Here is a 16,067-nt window from a genome sequence, read left to right as displayed (position 1 = left end):
TATAAAATAATGCAATATTAAATTGAAGTAACAAAATTAAAAAAAAGAAACTAAACATACCGACTCCACACCATTCGGAAGTTTTCACGTCCCACATACAAACGTCGTCTGCGTCACACGTGATTATCCGACTCCCTCACACACACACATTTAGAAAGAGAGCGATATAAGTTTAGGACTAACATTTTATATGTTAGCCGGGTCATGGATATAAAATCGTTTTTCCCATATAAGTATGCTAGGTATAACGTATTAGTCGAAGAGTCGGTGAACAATTTTCATGAAATAGGTACTTGGCAAATGTTAAATGAAATAAAAATTCCACTAGGCCTAGAATTGTGTTTCTATAATATATGACATCAATTCTTTTAATCCGTTACGAGGTGGCGCATGACTATTTTTATTCATTTACAAGTTTATACATGACTTTGTTCTCATCAAACTCATTCAGTAACAATGCAATTAAAGACAAGCCCGCTTTAGAGTAAGAATTTAGAGTTAGAATGGCAGTTTTGTTAAAAAAAAAATTAAAAAAATCTTTAACACCAGAACAACCATAATATCATTCTCATAATCATCGTCATCATCATCATTATCACCATCACCACCATCATATCAACCTATTAACGGCCCACTACAGGGCACGGGTCTTCTCCCACAATGAGAACTTTCCAGGTAGGGATTGGTGGTCTCGACACTTCTTTGAGAATATTATTGAGAACTGTGAGCCATGCAGATTTCCTCACGATGTTTTCCTTCGCCGTTGATGCAAGTGATATTTTAATTACTTAAATCGCACATAACTTTGAAAAGTTACGAGGCTCGTGGTGGGTTTCGAACTCGGTCCCTCGAAAGTGTAGCCACCACTAGGTTTCCACCGCTCAATAATATCAAATTAAAATTTTTAGCAAGATATTGAGTTTCTATATATATTCTCGTATTTTTCACAACATTAACGAGACATAAAAGAGAATATGGAATTTATCTAAATTACACCTGTAATTATTGTTTTCTACGCGTTAGCGTACCGGTACGCTAAATAGGAAAGTACCGAGCCGCAGCCCAATTCATAATGTAGATATTGTAATTCACTACAAGCTGGAAATCTTACCTAGACCTTCCACTCTAACGTCTCAATATACAGGGTGATCGCCAAAAACCTTATTGAAAAGCTCCATGAAAATATTGCACTAGCTCTGCGACTATATAGTATGAGGCATTAGAAATCTTTAATAATAGAGAATTATAGCTATTGTGTGGTGCTTCTTTTATTATGCGTTTCTTAGAAGCGACGTAATAACCTGGTTCTCTTTGGCATAGTAATGAGAACAATGGGCTTTAATCAAAGGGCTACTAGGTTTGATTCCTGGTTGAGTCAGCTAGGGAAACGATCTCTTATATGGAAGACTATAAGGTAACAAAGTAATAAAGGTAAGTTTGACGGCCGATTGGCGCAGCTTGCAGCGACCCTGCTTTCTGAGTCCAACGCCGTGGGTTCGGTTCCCACTACTGGAAAATGTTTGTGTGATGAGTAGGAATGATTTTCAGTGTTCATATGTATATTGCTATTTATTTATGTACATTATTCATTAAAATATTCATCAGTCATCTTAGTACCCATAACACAAGCTACGCTTTCTTTGGGGCTAGGTGGCGATGTGTGTATTGTCGTAGTATATTTATATATTTTATTAAAGTTGAAGGTATCACCATTAACCTATTGACGTCCTGCTGCTGGGGCACAGGCCTCCTCCCTCATAGGAGAGGGTTTTAGAGCATAAACCCACCACACGGCTCCAATAAAGAAGAACTAAGAATTGAATGAATTTTTAGTCAGGCACATTAAGTTTTTTTTTTGGTTTTATACTACGACAATTCACACATCGCCATCTAAGCCCAAAGAGTACTTTTGTTATGAGTAAGATGACTGATGAATATTTTTATCAACAATAATATACATAAATACTTACAATATATATATAAACACCCTTACACTAAAAAACATTCATGTTAACACAAACATTTGTGGGAATCGAACCCACGGCCCTTGATACGCAAAGCAAGGTCGCTGCCTATTGCGCAAATCGGCCGACAATAATCATACCTTCTGACTCTACCTCGTGTTGCTGTGGTAAGCATGTTCAACTAACTACAGATGACGGGGACCTGGGTTCCATTCTCGGATTGAGCAAACAATCTTTAGGTATTGGGTTCCCAAATTACTATGTACTTTGAACATAGCATAACATAATGTAGCAAGGCAGGTACCTTATAACTCTTTCGAGTTTACTTCGCACCTATTCAAAAAGTTTGTATAATATATTTACTTTTCCATTTATAGTTTATTTTATACTAAAGGTTATCAAATAAATATTTAAAGTTTTTAGGTTTTTGTACGTATTTTTTTTACTATTTAAAATTATTATCATTTAAAATTTATTATTTCTCACGCTGTATACGATGATATTTTATTCCACTAAAAGTGGCTTCAATCGTGTCTTGTAAGAAGTTATTATGCAGTCGAAGATGGTAGCGGGCTAACCCGAAATATATGCCGCTAATTCGATCAGGGGTATAACTTCTATACCCATAATCGAATTAGCGGCATCGTACCGGAACTTTAACTCGCTTACCTACCTTGGTAAAAAATATTTAAGAATGATTATTATCAAAACTTTTAAGTAATTAAAAAAATACTATTTTGTCCTACAGCATTGCCAACAAAAAGATGGTCTGGATTACGCCGCGTGGTCTCGACCACGGGGCGCGATGACCATCAAGCAGGGCTACGAGGTGAGAGTCGTAGGAATTGTAGGAATTGTAGCTGTTGTCGATGTTGTAGACGTTGTAGACTTCGTAGCCGTTGTAGTTTGTGTCTTTTGTAGCCGTTACGCACTGCATAACTCTTTCTTTTGTTTTTATTTCTTTTTTTTTTAAATTATTATTTAGCGGAATTACCAAATAGATACACAGAATAGGAAATAATTAATGTACTTGAAATGCAATTACACATTTCTGTAAATATCGTAGAAAATACTTGAAAATACTATAGTTGTAGAATAGATCTATAAATAACGTAATTACTGATAGATATATCTTCTTCTTCTTCCCGAACTCTTTCCTGCTGTGCTTGCTACTCCAGCCATCCAAGCGTGACGTGCGTTGGTGATTCATCCGCCTCCAAGCATGGTATCGGTGTCACCTATTATGGAAAGATGTTTGTTATTAGTCCCACAACCTTTCTGAGTTTACCTCTTACCTGGTGTGGTCATTTGTTAGTAATAAATATGTGAATTAATAAATAGGTAGAAAAACGTGAATTCTGTCAAAAATATACAACGTAGTAACCAGCATACAAAAGTTCTGTTATGTTTATATCTCTGTTACTACTGTTTTTTCTTTGGCGTACAATAAAACTGTATTCATATATTCAATCAAAATACGTGAGAATTATTAGTTAGAAAAACTAGAGAAATAGCGATTAACCGTGTAAATCATATAATTCGTTCTTTATTTCTGTGTATTATAAACATACTCGTACAAATATACTTGTACCCACTATTTCTTACTTCTTTTTTTATGTCAAAAATATATATAATGATATGTCTTTCATTAAAGCAAGTGTGGTAAAATTTGGTTACAATACATGTAAACAATTAATGATTATAGCTTAGCAGTTAAGACGATGGACTTATTTTCAAACGGGACCGATTTCGATCCCAGAAGGCACCTCTAACTTTTCAGTGAAGCAAAACTGAGAGTTCTCTATAATGTTCTTAGAGGAATGTGAATTCTACCCATCCACACTTGGCCGGCGTGGTGGACTTCGGCCTAAACCCTTCTCATTCTGAGAGGAGACCAGTACCCTGTAGTGAGTTGGTAATGGATTAAATAGACCATGCTAGAAAAAAAAATTGTTGATTTTAAGATTTATAAAACATACGTAGCAATACATTTTAAGATTTACAAATAGTATATTGTGCAAAAAGGGCAATCGACAACATCGCACGGGTTGCAGATACTATTTTTTATTACAAATGCGGAGATTTATGTGGGCACAAAATCCCAAGTGCCAACAAACGGATGAAAAGTTTAAAAAAAAGAAACAAATATACTTCAAACAATAAATACTAATTAATTAATATTAATTAACAAAATATAATAAATTTATTTGGAACAATCAATGCGTAGAATTAAACAGCTCAATATTAATTAATTATTTTTACTTTATTTTTATCCCGCATGAGTAATAAAAAAATTATTTTTATTACTCATGCGGGATAAGTTGTATCTTAGTACTCGCTGTTGCGGTTGAAAAAGTGCTGTTTGCCCATTTTAAAGTGTCTTATCGCACTTGTTGCACAATATACTATTACAATAAAAAGTTGTAAAAATATTCTTAACAAAATAAGATAATTACAGAGCAAGTTACAAAGTAAGATGAAAAGGACCATAATATAATATGACCTAATTTTATGACTAATGTGAAATTTCAAAAAACAAACTCAGACAAGGAACGCAGATGGGGGGCGTGTTTCCTGCTGGAGACAGTTGCAAATGAGAGTTCTTTGTCACTCCCGGACCCTCTATGAGTCCCTCAGGAAGAATATCACACGTGTACTTAAAGAGATTTTGGCGACCTCTATAGCAGTGGTTTGCGTTCTGCTTTACGAATTCGGTTACCGAGGGTAGTTCATCTAGAAAATGTAGTCCTGTATAATACCGGTTAGCCACGTGGCTAAAGCTTCGGCTTACCTTTAGAAGAAGACCGTGTTCGATCCCCAGCATGCAATACTGACTTTACGGAGCTACGTGCGTTTTATATTTAAGCAGTTAAATATAACCGCTTCAACGGTGAAATAAAACATCGTGTGGAAACCGGCATACCCGAGAGTTCTCCATGTTTTCCAGGGCAGTGTGAAGTCTACCAATCCGCACTTGGCCGCAGTGGACTATAGTCTATACACTCTTTGCATCTATAATGCGCGTCATCGTACCTACCGGAGCGCAAAATCGCAAAATCTTAGCGAAACGGCTTTGTCGCAGAACATTCTGGACTTATTTATTCCTAAATTGCCCACGCCCAAGATATTTCTGTTACTTGTAAGACTACAGTTCTCACCATTGTGCCAGAGTGTTTGTCAAAAAGACGCATTCTAACAACTGCTTTTTTTGAGGTAATTGTGTATGTAAATACTTTTTACAGAAATTTATAATTATGGCATAAACATATTTAACCGTACGCTTGTACAAATATTTGATAAAGAATATAATATATATTCTTTGTATACATTCATGCAATTGTAATAGGATTTCTAAAATGAATACATAGTTATCGTTACATAAAAATAAAAGCCTAAACATTTTTTATGTACGTTGTTTTAGTAGGTAGCATCTGCGAATCATGAAGTCCTAGATTCGATTCACAGGTCAGGCGAAGAATTATTAAGAATTTTGTTAGCAATCACACCTGGTGGTACGTGATAATGCAGTCTAAGATGGTAGCGAGCTAACCTGTTAGGGAGAATGGTAGACATACCGCTAAATCGGTTTCTACGCGATATCGCACCGGAACACCTAGTTTAGCGACACGACTTTGTCGGTAGGGTGGTAACTAGCCACGGCCAAAGCCTCCCACCAGACAAGACCTGAGAGAATTCAGCAATTATAAATTCCCATATTTCCCCTGCCGAGAATCGAACACGGGACGCTCACCGTTGCGCCAGGGAGGTCATCAAAAATGGAGATGTTTTCTGAAAGTCCTCAATACCCGCCTGAAGTTAGTAAATATGTGGTTACCACTTCCGTGCGTCAGAGAGCATGGAAAGCCTTCATTTCCGGTTATATTATAAGCCCGCCAGTCCACACTACAGCAGCTTGGATTGACGGGCTAATATCTACATATTGTGGCGTGCATAGAGGGTATGCAGAGGTGATATAAACTGAAGAAAGTCTCCAGTGGACCAATACGAGTTATAAATACTTAAGGGTAGGCTTTTTATAACTCTTACAATGCATATCCTTATTTTTTTATGAACTGGAGTTTTTCTTCATTTTATATCATCTGCATACCCTGTGCATACCCTCTATGCACGCCACTGCTTGGGACTCCAACGTTCATTAGTTTGGTTAGCAGACGCAGGATACAATATCGGTATCCCCGATTATCCACTTTTAAAACACACCATTGTAAAGCACATCAATAGCCTTAAACAGTCCACTGTTGGACTAAAGGCTTCCCAAATGGCAGTGGCGTGCATAGAGAGTATGCACAGGGTATGCAGATATATGTATATATATATGTATAGGCTTTATTAGAGTTATAAAAAGCACTAAGTATTTATAACTTGTACTGGAGATTTTCTTCATTTTATAATTTATACACTACGACATTACACACATCGCCATCTAGTCCCAAAGTAAGCGTAGCTTGTGTTATGGGTACTAAGTTAGCTGATGAATATTTTTATCAATGTTATACAAATAAATACTTATATGTAAAATACAGAGAAACACATACTAAAAAACATTCACGACCATCACAAAAACATCTTCCAGTTGTGGGATTCGAACCCACGGCGCTGCCCACTGCGCCAGTCGGTCGTTATGCCTCGTATTGGAGACTAGCGGACCATCGCGACTTCGTCCGCGTACGAGTCAATCGAGAAGCTAGAATAGATCTGATGCTAACATAATAATCATCGTGGGTTATCATTATAATGTCATGCCTGTTGTCATGATATTAGTTGATACATCCATCCATACATCCATCCTCACAAACGTTTGCATTGATATTATTAGTAGGACGGTATGCATGCATTTATCGTTTTCCCATATGCCTTGCGACTTACTGTTATTTGTGAAGAGTTATGTCCTTTATCTCCGACAATATTTATCAAATCTTCATTAAAATTAGACCACACATGTCTCATAGTATACACTTTCAAATAAAAAAAGAATTATTAAAATCGGTTCTAATTTAACGGAGCTATGAAGTAAAATTGATAAAAAATATCATCCCGTTTCCCGGGGGAAGCTTACTGTTTAGCAGGATAAAAAGTATCCTATATGTTGACCCGGAATATCAGCTACGACTATACTAAATTGTATTTAAATCCGTTCAGTAGTTTTCACATGATGCCCGGACAGACAGACAGACAAAAATTAAATAAAAATCTGTTTTGGACTCAGTATCGATTATAAAGCATCCCCCGGTTAAAATTTTCAAAATATATTAAATGTATAGAAATCTTCCAGTTACAGTTTTATTATAAGGATAGCTTTTCTTTCATCTACATCTACATACCCCGTGCATACCTTATATGCACGCCACTGTTTAAATAGCATCCCCCTTTTATATATGATTATATGTTCTAAGATTGTGCCTTTAGTGGGACAATCATTTAGCCGAAGTTAGTTAAAAATGACGATTGATCCGTAGCACAGCTTTTAGTTTTGCTATAGCTTTACTATTCTAAAATAGTTTTAAGGCGTTTTGTTCTTGCTTGTAGGAATAGGTATAAGAAAAGTTTAAAGATCCACACACTAAAATACAGCGTCAATAGCAATATCTAACAAAAGTTCTTTCGCAACATGTCGTAAAAAGGAAAATATAACGTCAACGTATCCTTGGCGGATTCTTTAGAGCAGCGCCATCTATCGCAGTTAATAGCGACTTTTGACGTAAACTGCAGCGCTCGGTAACAAATAGCGGTGTTTTTCCGACCCACATAGACATTTTAGGGTTATTTCGACCAAGTTTAAACTTTTATGTGATCACTCTAGATTTTATGGTTTATATATTATTTGACTCCGATAACAGCTTTAGGTATAATATCTACTCAGACTTCGGTACACACCTACCTAAGTTTGTACTAGCCTTTTAATTTTGATACCTTAGAACTCTGTCATTTTTCAATCGATTGAAAAAAAAAAAACTTTTAGCTGTTTCCCGCGTTTACCTAACACGAGTTTTTTTACAAATCCCGTGATGAAGCGTTTCTTTTTTCATCTATTGTTTAATATAAGAAAACTTATATCATTCTGTATCTAATAAAATCGAAGCACTCGCTAAAAAGAGCTATTTCATTGCTGGTGCTTAGGATCTTCCTATTTCTGCAGCTCAATTTGACCGGAGTCTGTGTTAGAGTCTAGCATGTCAAAAAAAACGTGTGAGCCGTCACGGGACGCCTGGCAGATGTGAAACATCGAAATTGTTTTCTGTAAGTTATTGCATAATGAATAGGTAAAGCATTACAAATTTGTTCCACAAATAAAAAAAATACAACCAAATGGATAACCACTCCATTTTGTAAGTCGGTTAATAACTGTTTTATTACAAAATTAATATTAATTTTTATTGTTACTTACGAAATACAAAAATTCAACCATATAGCTTGGCGATGCGATGCCACGGCATGTGTCGCCACGTCAAAAATCAGGTTTACCCTCCGTGTAATGTTTCACATCAAAAAGATTTTTTTTAGGTTATATAAACGAAGAAAAATAAACAAAATAATATACCAAAAAAATCAAAACGCACCACCTTTAGTACAATAAAAGTAGTAGAAACAATATACACATATATGTAAAGTTTTGCTGAAACCTAACTACTCTCTGCCGAATATCAAATTGATTATTTAATATAAGGCTTTTTTTATCTTTATTTTTTTTTTATACTTTTATCCTCGAGGACATTCCAGCCCCATAAGTAAGGCTTTTGAAACGGTACGTATACTTTCTTATGGTTCCGATTGTCATCAGGTTAGGTAGGTTAAGATTTAATGGCAGGACTCTTTAAAGAAAAAATGTTAACTTGGGCATTTATGTTGCGCTGTATGTATACATCTGTTAGCGCTACCGACTTAATTAACGTCCCATTTCACGCGAAACATATTTTTTTATAAAGCCCGTTAAAGATCAATATCGCCGCTTCTACCTACATTTTAAAGTAATGAAGTACACGGAATTTAACCCTAAACTGCGGATGTGATCGCTTAAATTAAATTTCACGTCCCGTGCGGGGGTTATCTTGAAATTAATTTGTAACGAATAACCCATTGGTGGTGTCGGGTCCGAATAGTTTGTGATTTATAGTTTGTTTGTACCATACTGTAATGTTACGTTCAGAACTTTTATGTGATTACTCTGGATAGTTCTACCTATATCAATGTCTCACATTAAAGTTCAGAATTCTGAATTCAAATTCTAAATTCAAATCGAAAATTCAAATCGAAAATTCAAATTTCAAATTCAAATTTCAAATTTAAAATTCAAATTCAAAATTCAAATTTCAAATTCAAATTTCAAATTCAAGTTCGGCAGTAGAAATTTGGGAGTTTACTATTATTGAATTTTCTCTTGTCTGATCTGGTGGGAGGCTTCGGCCGTAGCTCGTTACGTCCTTAACTACAATGCGATCGAGCATTTGGGTACCATGCCTCGTAATATACCCAAAACAGGATAATATATAGATATCTATAATACATAGACCCACCACGTTGCTCCAATGTCGGTTGGTGGGCTGAGTGATAATAACCGGGACTGATGGCTTGACGTGCTCTCCAAGACAAAGCGGTTGACACAGCCAATTTTCTAACTTAGCGATAGGGTGTCCAAAATTACAATAATTTACATAAGGACGTCCGATTTAGGAACACTCGATTTAGCGCCCGGACACACTTAATTACTACTGCTCCTTGGGTGTGTAAAATATTAGTTTCGCACTGCCCCCTGACATATCTTTATTTTGGTAACGATTTAATATAGAGCTGATATTACCACCTACTGCGATACTTAACGGATTATGAAATACCTAAGTACAAGGCAATGCAGAACCATGAATGAGCACTATACTACGGTTACTTAAAACAGTGGTTTCGTGTCACTTTAAAATACCCAAGATACAGTGGCGTGCATTGGGTTTCTTACCAGGGTATGCATACACCAGGAAAATTCCATAAAACGGCACAAATTCTCCCCCTATTCGAGTTATATATCAATGTTAGGGTATGCAGTGCTTTTGTGCATGTATGGAGTGCACGCCACTGCCAAGATACCAGGGGTATCGTGGGTCCATAATGGCGATAATCAATGGGCAAATCCTTCCGTTGGGAGAGGCGTTGTGTCCAGCAGTGGACTGTAATAAGACATTGATGATGATGCCGATAACTTTTTATTGCTGTTTGTTCTTGCTACAGCTAGCTAGCTTCTTGGCACAGTGATGAGATAGGTATGTAGCAGAAGCCATTTTCTTGGGCCTGGTCTTATGGGAGTGAACCTTCAGCAGTGGCCTGACACCACCCAACCAAAAATGTGCTGCAAAGCGATATAGCACTCCGGTGTAATACCGCGTAGAAAACGACTGGGGCTATGGCATCAATAACTGACATACCCCTAACATCTTCCGACTTCGCACTAGGATTACAGTCAAAGGCTTACTTATAATGGAATAAAAAGAAAGGAGCCAGCGACCAAAAAGAACACATAATTTTAATTCAAATCTTTGTACGACCATACAATATATTGAGTAAATTGGGGGTAATGGCATCTCTATACATATCTCTTTGTGTACTCAAAACTGAAGTGACCATTATAGCAAGTGCTTTTTGCTCTCTCGACTTAACTTCGCAGCGTTAAATTAAATGGATTAGATATCCGATGTAGGTGAGTTGTCCGGTTGTTTACTCGCATCCCGAAATGTATAACGTGTTTGTCTGTGTTCTAGATTAAAAAGGTAGTGTGCTCACAGATAAACAGAAATAGTAACAGCAGCCGTTATAAAGATAAATTTGCATTCCTCCTATGGTTACACTGTACGTGTTTTTTTTAAAGTTAAAATTTGTTAAGGCGTGGAGCACTTTTTGGGTGAACAAAAAATAATGAAACTTGCGTCATCGTCTCCGAACGCTTCCCATGAGCTGTATGTATACTCTGTATATGATACATTTATAATGTATATAGATTCAGTTTTCACTCCTAACGGCAATTCCCAAAGACTACCACGCAAGTTTTTATTTTTATTTTCAGAGACTTATCAGGGAAGTAGGTATACCTACTGGCAGAGCCGGTAGTAAATTAAGTAGTTTTTTAGTGACAGAACTTGTACTATCCCCATTCATTTTATCGCTTATTTCTGCCGCAAAGCAGTTTATCGCAATGCTGTGTTCCGCTGAAGGGGTGAAGTGCATGTGAGGCTTAACACATGGAGGACGTGTACTTTGCATGCCATGCTTAGTGTTGATCTGATAGGCGATTTTCACTTGCCATGCGGTAGGCCGTCTGTCCGTCTGTTTGGTTCGTAAATATATATATATACGTTTATATCACTCATTACATAAAGCAGTGAGATTGCAGTTAAGAGCAAGTAAGTCTTTGCCTGGACAAAAAAAATATCTGTGCTCTATGCTCATAAGTCGTCTTCTATGACAGCCGATTGGCGCAGTGGGCAGCGACCCTGCTTTCTGAGTCCAAGGCCGTGGGTTCGATTCCCACAACTGGAAAATGTTTATGTGATGAACATGAATGTTTTTCAGTGTCTGGGTGTTTATATGTATATTATAAGTATTTATGTATGTTATTCATATAAATATTTATCAGTCACCTTAGAACCCATAACACAAGCTACGCTTACTTTGGGGCTAGATGGCGATGTCTGTATTGTCGTGGTATATTTAGTATATGAGACACGAAGCCTGTGATCAGCATCGGAACATAAATTTGCTTCGTATCCGTAGCAAATTTATGTTCCGATGCTGATCACAGGCTTCGTGTCTCATATACTAAATATACCACGACAATACAGACATCGCCATCTAGCCCCAAAGTAAGCGTAGCTTGTGTTATGGGTTCTAAGGTGACTGATAAATATTTATATGAATAACATACATAAATACTTATAATATACATATAAACACCCAGACACTGAAAAACATTCATGTTCATCACATAAACATTTTCCAGTTGTGGGAATCGAACCCACGGCCTTGGACTCAGAAAGCAGGGTCGCTGCCCACTGCGCCAATCGGCTGTCATAGAAGACGACTTATGAGCATAGAGCACAGATATTTTTTTTGTCCAGGCAAAGACTTACTTGCTCTTAACTGCAATCTCACTGCTTTATGTAATGAGTGATATAAACGTATAACTATCGATATATAGCAGAAAAATCGAGAGGTAATATCATCTCTAACCCTTCCATTTACAAACTCGAAACCATTTATATTTACAAACATAATAAATAGATTGTTTCATCCAAGTTGAAGTTCTGATAAAAACAGTCAAGTTTCGATGATTTATCTGACCACTCATTTATAAGTCACGCGTGTTTGACTAACTGACCACCGTCACAGGGGGGTAACCCGTTATCGCTCAGTTATTTATCGTCTTAGCCGAGGGTAATTTAGGGGTAGATGTTTTTGTTAGGCGGGTTAAACTTAAGGTGAATCATCTCAGTTTATATTTCGTACTCTACCTACTATTGTTTATTTATTCAATCTTATTTGGATTCATTCTAACTCTTTGGTCTTACCTAGTAGTTAGCGTATTGAGTTATGAATCGTGAGGCCCTGGGTTCGAATCCAGGGTTGAGCTATAAGTTAGCGGTGACAAACGGACGAGTTCGAATCCCAGCACGCATCTCTGACTTTTCTAAGTTATGTGTATGGAGGGTAGAGGTAAGGAGAGTCATCTTATATGGGAGAAAAGTTGAAAAAGTGTCCAGTTGTTGCGCTAAATAACAGTTCAAAAATCCTCCACAATGGCGCTGGTGGATGCACAGGGTATGGTATGAATGTAGCAATCGTAGATGAATTGAAGTATGCCGAGTTAAAAAATTTAATGTCATTATCGACTAAAGTAGTTAATTATTGAGAATTTCAACAACTTACGTTGTACAAAATATTGTGGTAAATATAACCTTACTTCCTTGTATCTCCAGACTTCCTTGTTTATTTTTCAAGCCTACTCTAACAATATTTATATTTGGCGCTTCTTTTAAGAGTTACCCTGATGCAAATGTGGCGCCATCCTAATTTAATACATTTTGACGACACTTTTTCATATTCAAATTCAAATTCAAATTCAAAATTCATTTATTTCAAGTAGGCCTAATATAAGCACTTTTGAAACGTCAAGTCTGTCTGTTTGTAGTGATTCTACCACCGGTTCGGAAGGCAGATTCTACCGAGAAGAAGCCGGCAAGAAACTCAGCAGTTGCTCTTTTCCAACATCAACAATTTACATTTTGCATTTTAACATTCATTTTTCTATCTTGTGAGAGCTGAAAACGGAGCCGGATGCTTCCAAGCAACCTTGTCATTAAAAAATTCATCAATTGTATAGTAACCTCGCTGTAATAAATGTGTTTTAACAAATTCTTTAAACTTGTGCATTGGCAGGTCCAAAATCACCTTAGGAATCATATTATAAAAGCGTATACTCAATCCCACAAATGATCCCTGTACCTTACGCAGACGATATGCAGATGACACTAATTTATGACCATTTCTTGTAAGTCGACTGTTTATGTTCACTTTTTGTTTATAAAGACTAATATGTTGTCTTACAAATACTGTATTGTTATAAATATATTGTGAAGCTACAGTAAGTATGCCTATTTCTTTAAACTTCTCACGGAGGGATTCGCGTGATTTAAGTTTATATACTGACCGTACAGCTCTTTTCTGCAATATAAATATAGTTTCGATATCATATACACAGATGACTCTCCTTACCTCTACCCGCCATAGTTATATGCGGTTTAAGCAATTAAAATAACACTTGCTTCAACGGTGCAGGAAAATATCGTGAGGAAACTCCTGAAAGTTCTCCATAATGTTTTTAAAAGGCGTGTCGATTCCGCAAATCCGCACTGGGCCAGAGTGGTGGATTCTAAACCCTTCTCATTTTGGGAGGAGACTCGTGCTCTGCGGGCGCGATGATGATGAACGAATTTTGGGAAATTGGCTATAACTAACTTGTGATAAAATCGCAATTGTCACAGCGTTGTGGATCTAGCTAGAAAATAAAGGGCAAATTACAAATTTTAAGTACAGATTTGTCCGGTTCCACACAGTTAACAGAGACCTTGCACTCATGCTAAACAACTGGTGTAGATTATTCGGCCAGGAAATTCGACTCTTAAATAATCAGTTGGGGCAGTTCGTATTTTAGATTGCGCATTATATGTCCCAGATATTCGAGCTTCCTTCTAAGATGATATTTAAAAAAGTAATGTCTTTCTATTCCAGGCCAAGATGACTACGGGGGATGGTGCAATGGGCGGTCATCAGAAGGCGGACGACCGTCTCAGTCACCACCAGTCTATGAGCCAGATGCTGTATGGATCCGGTTTAGGACCAGGTCGGTCGGGTTAGTAGTATTAAATCCTAAGCGAGCTTGTTTGGAGGCAATAGATGGATATTGGGGCTCAGAGGTGCTGGAGATCCTCAAAATGAACATAAGGTCACAAGGTGGCATAGAATAAGTAGTAGTGTTAGAGTTTTTAGTGACAGAGCTCGTCATACAATTCAAACTGCATTTATTTCAAGAATTTATAATATAAGCAAGTCAAGTCTGTCTGTTTGTAGTAACTTTACCACTGGTTCGGAAGGCAGATTCTACCGAGAAGAAGCTGGCAAAAAAGTTGCTCTTTTCCAACATCAACTGTTTAAATTTTACATTTTCCATTTTAACATACATTTTTTATCTTATGAGAGATGAGAGCGGAGCCGGATGCTTCCAAGCAACCTTGTCATAGGAAGTAATTATAAAAATAAATAAATAAAGATACTTCAACAATACACACCCATCGTTATCTAGCCCCAAAGTAAGCGTAGCTTGTGTTATGGGTGCTAAGATGATTGAATATTTTCATGAATAATTTAGATAAATACTTATTACGTTTATACCGATAAACACACAAACGTTTTTCAGCTGTGGGATCGAACATACAGCCTTGATTCAGAAAGCAGGGTCGCTGCCCACTGCGCTAATCGGCCGTCTAAGCATTACCGCATTGCTCTGTGTCGGTTTAAAGGGCATGATTGCCAGGGTTTTTGACAGGGGCATGAGGCTTAGCAACGACGACTCAGGGAGATTGTAAAAAGGCAGCTTATTTTTTTAAATTATAATTGAAGGACCAAGCCGTCCATCTGATTGTTAGTGGAAAACCAGGAGATGGTTTTTTTTGGACAAACAGAGCAACACTACGCCGGGCATGCAAGGAACACGACAAAACATCACATAACTATGCTACGGTTTCACAACGCTTATTCATATTGTGAGTAAATTAATGTGCTTATATTTATGTACTTTTATCCCCTGTCCCCAGGGTCATCGTCATCGTCACCAGTTGGGGGCACGAACACTGGCAGCGGTTTGTTAGTGGTGCCCCAGCCTCTGGGCAAGGGCCCCACGAAACTACAGCCTTTGCATGCCCATGCGAGGAAGTACCACTGCAAGATGTGTCCACAGGTATGAAGTTTTGGATTTCTTTCTATAAAGCATTTACTGGCGGTAAAGGCTCAATTAACTTTGCGTAACCGAGAGGACATAAATTTTACAAAAGAGTGTTTAGTTAAATACAAGATGTGCCCCGCGTAAATTACGGGATGCAGCGTACTGCTACATAATCAACACTTAGTTTTTCCAATCGTACTTCAAACTGGCTAATAGACAAACTTATGATGACGAATAACACATCTGTTTTTGCTCTTGGAGCTTCAATCACCCTCTATTTGAAACCTACAATCACTTCTTCTTCTTCTGTTCCTGAGCCGCCTACAATCACGTAAACATTGCCAATCGTAAATGCCCGAGGACCTACTCACGTTTTGCGTTATTTGAAATACTCTACTCATAATAACAAATGACTGCATTAATAATGCGTGGCTTTGCCGCACTACATATTAGTCGATAGCGCTAGGTAAGCATCGTTGACCCAAGTCGGTAAATTGATGGGTACCCGACTTTGGACGTTTGAAAGATAATCTTGTATCTATCAGTCTCAGCTCCTACACTAACAAAGAATAGTAATCGGTGAAGGAAGAATCGAAATAAAGTATTTA

General features: G+C 37.3%; 1 protein-coding gene across 1 annotated transcript in view; it reads left to right on the top strand.

The window, feature by feature from the left end:
• The window catches only part of LOC120634630, a 56,715-nt gene extending 41,235 nt beyond the window's left edge, over positions 1 to 15,480 (top strand). Inside the window, exons 4-6 of the mRNA XM_039905363.1 lie at positions 2,713 to 2,793; positions 14,250 to 14,370; positions 15,332 to 15,480. Of these exons, the coding sequence (XP_039761297.1) occupies positions 2,713 to 2,793; positions 14,250 to 14,370; positions 15,332 to 15,480 (351 nt within the window). The remainder of the gene's footprint in view (positions 1 to 2,712; positions 2,794 to 14,249; positions 14,371 to 15,331) is intronic.
• The last annotated feature ends 587 nt before the right edge of the window (positions 15,481 to 16,067 follow it).

This window comes from Pararge aegeria, chromosome 24 (genome assembly GCF_905163445.1).
Source record: "Pararge aegeria chromosome 24, ilParAegt1.1, whole genome shotgun sequence".
Lineage (NCBI taxonomy): Eukaryota > Metazoa > Arthropoda > Insecta > Lepidoptera > Nymphalidae > Pararge > Pararge aegeria.
This window is presented reverse-complemented; position numbering and strand designations above follow the sequence as displayed.